General features: G+C 38.3%; 1 protein-coding gene across 1 annotated transcript in view; it reads right to left on the reverse strand.

Moving 5' to 3' along the window:
• Positions 1-5,402: 5,402 nt before the first annotated feature.
• nrn1a (neuritin 1a) overlaps positions 5,403-7,611 on the reverse strand; it is a 27,626-nt gene continuing 25,417 nt past the window's right edge. Inside the window, exon 3 of the mRNA XM_035653598.1 lies at positions 5,403-6,161. Coding sequence (XP_035509491.1) covers positions 5,933-6,161 — 229 coding nt within the window. The 3' untranslated portion in view covers positions 5,403-5,932. The remainder of the gene's footprint in view (positions 6,162-7,611) is intronic.

A 7,611-nucleotide genomic window follows, 5' to 3' on the forward strand; every position in this document is an offset into this window, starting at 1 on the left:
TGCTAAAAGAAGCTAACTGTCACTAACAATAATAATGTTAGATGCCATTAGCTAGTTAGCTCTTGCAGCGAATATTAGCAGGAGCCAAAACAAGCAAAAACACCTCTGTACTTTTTTCGGAATGAGTTTTTAATTCAACATGGTGATTTATAGACCGTAACCTGATCCAGGATGGTTCCCTTTCTACTGGTAATCTTCAAGGTGAAATCAAGCCACATATTTAGTCCTGGCAGTGTTTATTTAAAGATGAATAAAAAACGGCTGTAATTGAAGAAAACTATCCTGAAGTGATATCATCGCTGCATTGGGAGATGGGCCAGTGATGTAAAGGATTGTATCATCTGCATATAAACAAATATGGGCGTCATTAACAGCATGAAGAATATCATTAATGAATGTGCAGAGAGGTTTCAGATTGGAGCGACTCAAACTCTCATCTATTCTTTAAATGTGTTTCTCTTCTTAGGCCCACTGATATTTTCGGTTCAGTAAAACAGGATCATCAGAGTGTGACTGCAGCCTCATCACGTGCGAATGGGAAAAATCTGAGTGACACCTCTCTGGGGTTTTGGCAGATTTCCCGTCTGACACCCACCAACCTCCCACCAACACACACACGGTTACTGATGCCACTTTTGGCAACGTACATTCATTTCCTGCTGACTTACAATAACCATAAACTCCACGGACCTAAAATCTACTTGGGGACACAGCTTTTGTCTCCAGTAGGACAAGCTGTCCTCAATTAACTGATCTTTAGTCTGAAATGTGTCCCTGAAGATAGCCTTCACACACCCTGTGTTCGCTGCTTGAATCCAGATATTCAGTGATATTCAGCAGCCGTCTGGTACAGCTGGTACATTGCAGCTGCTACTTGTCTTAATTACACATCTTTTTTTTCTGGTGGTTGTGTCTTTCAGTCAGACTCTTCTGCAGCCGGTGTTATGTTTGGTAATGTCACTCATCGCAGTGTTTGGGAGAAGTTGACTGTTGTTGCTACGCCTGTCAAGATTCCTGCTCCCACACAGCGTGATGCAGTTTACACAAAGAGAAATGTGACAGTTTTACCAATTTGTGGGTCTTTGGTTTCAGACAGATTGACAAAAGAAGCTTCTCATTTCTAGCTGGCAATTCTGTCAGCTGTTTCGAGCTAGCTAATTAAGCTAATGTTAGTTTCATGTTGAAAACAGCTGTCACCAGCTGAGTTTTTAATGTTTTAGGCAGATTTTTGGTAAGTATGCACCTGATGGTAACATAGGATGCAGGATAGCATAGCATTGTAGAATGCTAAGAGACTGAAGCTAAAGCAAACAGGTCCAAGATCAGGGAATAAAGTACAAAGGTGTTTTTATTGCTGGTTTTGGCTCCTGCCACCCCAGTGCTAAGTTAGCTAACGTTAGCTGCATAAGCCAACTAGCTTCTTTTAGCAACAAGTCCATCTGGAAACTCCATAAATCACCTCGGTACCACTGTCGTCAAACTGTCCTCTGTCTGTGTCTGAGGTTCTGTTCACTGGGAGGAGATGTTATTGGTTGAAATCAGTTAGTTAATGCTGACGTAAGCAAGCGTCACATTTAGTTTAACAGGAAGACACAATGATTGGATTCTGATATAAAAATACAAAGAAATTGAGTTTTTGTACATTTGTCAGACGTTGTTAAATATTAGAACAATATAACTGAGGATGAAATCTTAAAGGGTTGAAATTACATTTTTCATTTCATCTGGACAATTATCTCATCTGGGAGAGGAATTAATCTTATTTTATATAGGCCTAATATGTTCAATATATATTCCTTATGAAAATTTCAGATCCACATGAAGAAAATGTAAAAATTAAAATCTCCTCCGTGGCCCCTGATGGTCCCGACCCCCAGTTTGAACCTCCCTATCCAGACCACATATTAGTTTCTGACTCGAGTCATAATATCACAGGAAACAAATGAAGTCTTGTGGCTCCTGTTCACATTGTTCTGTTAGTGATAGATGCTGACAGATTACTGAATGAATGAAAAACGGGGTTAGACTGTTCGAAGTCTCCCAGAATCCCGCGGGAGTTCCTCATCCATCTCACAGGCTTCCCTACATACATTTTTAATGAGCCGCTCGCCAGAAATCTCGCCTGCTCTTGTTTCTTCCTACAGGCGATAATTGCCTCTCAGGATTTTTTATTTTATTTTCCAGGAATTATTCTGTGTTTTGCTGCTTTATACCAATGTATTTAAAATGATTAAAACACAGCAATATGTTTTATTTTATTGAAGTATTTGTATAATAATTGATTTTTATAGATCTTTTTGTCACATATTGAAGAAAAAAGGAAATGTTGAGAATTTAAAATGAGCTTCCTAACACTGTAATATTATCTTTTATACTATTATTCATAGAGGTGAGTGGATTTTATGATCTTTTACATTTTATGGCGCCATAAAAATACAATATTTCTGGTTGTGTTTTTATATTAGAGTCTCTTATTGATTTCAAATAAAGGATAATCGATTACATGCCTCGTCCTTCGTGCACAACTGAGCTTAAAACAACCTTTATATCTCACTGTACAGGCGATTTCATGTCAACAAAACACTTAATATTTAATCCATCATATCACTTTACAGGATGATTGTTATTTCATCAGATATCACACTTTGTTCCTGCAGCTGCTTTTGTGTCTGCAGTTGTTTGTTTTTTCATTCTATTGATGAAATAATGACTTAGTATCTCAAATAATGAGAACATTTCTCATTATTTTGAGAATGTTTGTCATTATTTTAAGATAATGATATTTTGACTTCACTTATAGGATCAATTTCTCCCATCACATTGACAGAAATTGGCTTCCATATGTAGTGCATCTATAGAACAACATTTTAAACACCCTAAGCGTATAATTTGTCTAATTATAGTGCTTTTACAATGTAATGTAATTAACACCCTCTCACAGTTTTATTATAGGCATTTACCTGTAATGTCACCACCACATTATACTTCCTATATTGTCACTATATTCTTGCTGGAATATTTCTGGTGATAAAAACCTATTTTTGGTGTTTTTCCAGCCTTGTGTTGCATTAATGTCTAATGTTCCTTTACAGTGTTTATAGGGAGAGATTCAGTCATACTATAGCTGTGTAGTTTCATTAAGGTTTAATGAAGCTCATGCAGATTTTCATCAGAGCTGCAGTTTGCGTGCTACTGGCTCCCGAGGGGAAACGCAATGCACTGCGTGTTTCTGCATTAATATGGATGTGATGTGAGAGCACGGCTGCTGTCTGCAGACCAGGAAGAAAACATCATATCGGGAAAAACAAGAGAGGAAACCTATGGAAGCCCAATGTGAGGAAGAAAAGAGGATTCTGTAAGTTATCATAATGACAAACTTTATCAATATTTTATACTTATTAAATAATAATAATAAAATAATTAGATGTTAAATGTCTCAATATTTTGACTTAAGTCATTATTGACTTATAAATCTGATCTGTGATTTCCTAAATTATTTGGTGTTTTATGCAATTTAAGATCAAATTAATGAGGTTTAAAGGTCTTGGATTATCCATGTTAGACTAAACAAACATCTTCTACATCAGGACCTCCTCCTCCTCCTCCTCCTCCTCCTCTTCGTCTCGATCAATATGAACTGAGTGCTGAGACGTGTGGCAGCTCAGGGACTCTCCCTTATTAATAATGAATACAATCCAAACCCTCTCTGTGTGTGTGTGTGTGTGTGTGTGTGTGTGTGTGTCTGTGTGTGTCCATCATCTCGAGTGCAACAAACCCAGTGGATAAAAAACACATTTTCAAAATAAAAGCACACACTTATTTTCAAACATTAGTCATTTTTATTTATTACTCTTTATCATTTTAGCAATCTTTTATTCATTATTTTTTTTATATCTCAGTAGGCCTATAATCTGTAAAGTATCAATCTTGTGTTAAAACTGTCTGGGATAGACTATCTATAATAGAGCTTTTTTATTTTCTTAAAATCCTTTGATATACATATTCTCTTGTTAGATGATTTTTGGAATAAGTCCATTTTTTAAAACTCTTTTTGTTACGCAACATCCCCATAAACAAACAGAGAGACAAACCAACAAACAAACAAAAGTACACATCTTTTTTGTCAGAAGGCAGTGGATACGTCATCTGCGCCTCGAAATAAACCTCCAATTTATTTACTGTATTTATGTAGTTTATGATGCTACTGCACTGTTGGGCTTTTTAATCTAACATACAGACCTAAAATATATCACCTCTAAGGTCGTCTAGTATGAATCACGGGCGTATGAAAAGGGGGGATGTGCTAAATGGCAACAGTCATATCACTCTTCAGCCACGGTTTGATTTTTTTTAGCTACACTGGCCATGAAGTCACATCTTCGTATTGCTGTCGGCTTTTCAGAACATCGCGTTTCTTTCGTTCGGTGACCGTTTCGCTCACAGATTCATTCATTTCTAGCACTGAGCGGGGGGCGTGGCGGGACAGGAGAACGGTGGGAAATCAACCACCAATGTGAACTTAGAGTTAATTATAACGCGTTTTAATACTTTCACGTCCCAAAAGATCCTTGAGGAGTTTCCGTCAGGCTGACAGCAGTTGGACTTTCTCTTGTTCTCGTGGGAATTCAGGAAATGAGCACAATTATTATTTTGAAAGGAAGGTTTTCATTGATGGAACCATGACACAGATACCAATATTAGCATAGCGATAATGCCAGAGTTTTTTGGGGGGTTGATTTGGGGTAAGATTGAACTCCTGTGTACCAGACATGGTGGACTACGCTGGTGGTCCAATCCCTCGCTGCTGTTTCCTTCAGCAGAATTGAATTAATTAAAGCATTTCACAGTTTGTGCTCATTTCCTGAAATGTTCTGTTTGAACTGACATCATGCAATTAAACACCGTTCTGAACTGTTCGTTAATGAAAAGCAGACTCTCAACGACACCCCTGCGCCTAAGAGCTTGTTGGGGGAAAAACGAGGCTACGGTCACACCAGGAACTGGCAGAGCGAGATTTCTTCACGTGGCGTTGATTTTATACGTGGTAGCTAGCGAGGTTAGCGAGCTAGCCAGTTAAACAACCAAAATGAAATGCTATAAATTTTAAAATACACCTACCGCTGGCACACTGACTGCAAGCCATGCTGCACGGGTCAATACTGTCATTGCTTTTTTTCGTCAATGCCACATATTTATTTCATTGTGCAGGACAGACTTGTGATAAAAGCTGGTGTGACCGTGGCCTGAGCACAATAAACAGCCAATAAGAACACAAATATTACATCACCATCAAGCATTCGGTCCATCAAACGTACCGGGCTCAACACAGTCAACCTGGCGCAATAAAAAAAGGAAAAGCTGTCTGTGATGGAAATGAGGCGACTGGTCTGACATGGGCTCTGGGCCTCTGCTTGTCTTATTGATTTTGTGGCCTCGCGTCACACATGAATATGCACCTTAGGCTATTTGGGACCCCTAATATATAGCCCGATACTGTGTCAGCACCCAGCAGTCACACAGCGCCGTCTAGGCCTAGCCTACTAAACATCAATAATTCATGGTTGACTTTAATACTGTGTAATTCCACGATTGTAAGCGGGCAAGGATCCATCAAATTTTCATCATTGTCATCGTTTCGGCTCGACGGCGCGTTGAATATTTCATGTTATCGACCTCTGGGTCAGGTCAGCGTGTGATTGGATGAGCGCTCCGGGAGGACGGCCTGCAGACGTCCCAGGAAGGCAAACCGTGCCACCGTATAGTGATGTAGTAAAAATCCATTTAGGGTGTTTTCAGGTGATGAATTCAGTCCGTTTGGAGTTGTTTTTTTCTGTATCGAAGAGCAGCTATCACTCTTTTTTGCTATTTTTCTTTTCTTGTTTTTTTCTTCTTTTCACTTTGTGTTTTTTTTGTATGTCTTCCCTTGTTTCTGTTAAAACGCCAGCCAAGTCAGTATGGTGGGCAGTGTGGTTAGGACCAAGGCGAGGCCCCTGGCGTCAGCTGATCTGGGCGCTCCGTTGCCGCTGCTACAGAGTTCAAACAAACTCCCACGGAAATCCAGGTTGCGGGACTCCTTTTTCAGTTTCTCCCAGAGGTCCGTCGCTCCCTCCTGGCAGTCGGCCAGCGCCGTCGTGGCACAGGAGTGGAAGTTATCCCAGTAACTGGCAGGAGAAAACACAGCAAGCGTTAGCACCACCAAGCTCATGACTGCAGTGGGAGGCATGGTTTTAAAACTGAATGCATCGTCTACTCAGGAGGCAGAGCCAACAGTGGAAGTCATCCCAGAATCTGGCACCACAGAAAACACAGCGAGGAAAAAGCTTATGAAGACACAGCCGGTGAAGTTTATATTCCAGTAAAACAAAAAGCAAATGTGGAGCTTCTGAGCATATTACTGCACCGTCTTTTCCATGAGCGTAGGGCAGGAAGACAAATACTGAGGACAACATATGAACCGCCGTCTCAAGTCTACCACCACTGAGGACCTGGGAATTATTCTACATTTAAATATATATACATTATAATTGATTTATTAGCCAATATTTTACACTCAGTATCCGACGTTAAAGGACCTGTTTGTAGGATTTAGTGACATCTAGAGGTCAAAAAACATTCCTGTGAGCAAACAAGCTAGTTAGCTTTGTGATTGATGATGTTTTGATGAAATTAGATAAAAAGATACTTTATATATTAAATTATATATTATATTTTATAATAATACCCATGATAATAGAGAAAGTTAGTAATTCAATTTTATTATTTATTTATTTTTGCACATTATGTCTCATCTTTCCTCATTTTCCTCAGTATAAATATTAATTCTCTATATGAGCTACATTACTATATTATTTCTCTACAGTAATTATTAATTAATGTCCCCTTGAAATCAATGAAACAAGACGGTGGAAACCAGAATCAAGACAAAATAAAAGTTCCTTGTTGCTGCTTTAAAAACAATTGTAAGATAACAGAGATATACTTTTTTTACTGTAATACATTAGTTACTTTACAGATTCAGTTTTTTAATTAGAAAATTTTAATTAATTTATCTATTATAGCTTTTATTAAACACTGTTGTTGTGCCTGTAAAATCGATTTATATTTTTAAATCTATTTCAGCTGGTTTTCATTCTGACCTCTTCTCTTCCTCCTTCCTCGTCTCTGCTGATGTTTTATTCATCTCCTCATCCTCATCCTCTCCTTTTTTTCTTCACATCTCTTTCATCCCACTTTCTCTTTGCCCCAATTATTCCTTCCTTTTTACTACACTGTAAAAAAAGGGGTTATTTTTTATGGTTAAAAAAAAAGCTGCAGCTGAACTATTAAAGGAAACCATTATGATTTTGATCCACATTTTACAGAATAAATACACGTTTTTATCATCAAAAGAAAACAATGCTTCACTTTACTGTATTTAACCTATTTAGAGTTTACAGTCTTTTATTGTCATATTTGACAGTTTTCCACCAACTATTTTATATTTTATTCTTTGTCTCGCTCTCATTTTAGTCTCATCTGTTCATCTTTTTTTTTCCTTCCACCTCCCAGTTAATATAAAGACGACACCAGCCTGCTCACCGACGCGTGCTCACACTCACACACACACTCACA

Source organism: Morone saxatilis, unplaced genomic scaffold (genome assembly GCF_004916995.1).
Source record: "Morone saxatilis isolate NCDOM2014 unplaced genomic scaffold, NCSU_SB_2.0 Contig0, whole genome shotgun sequence".
Classification (NCBI taxonomy): domain Eukaryota; kingdom Metazoa; phylum Chordata; class Actinopteri; family Moronidae; genus Morone; species Morone saxatilis.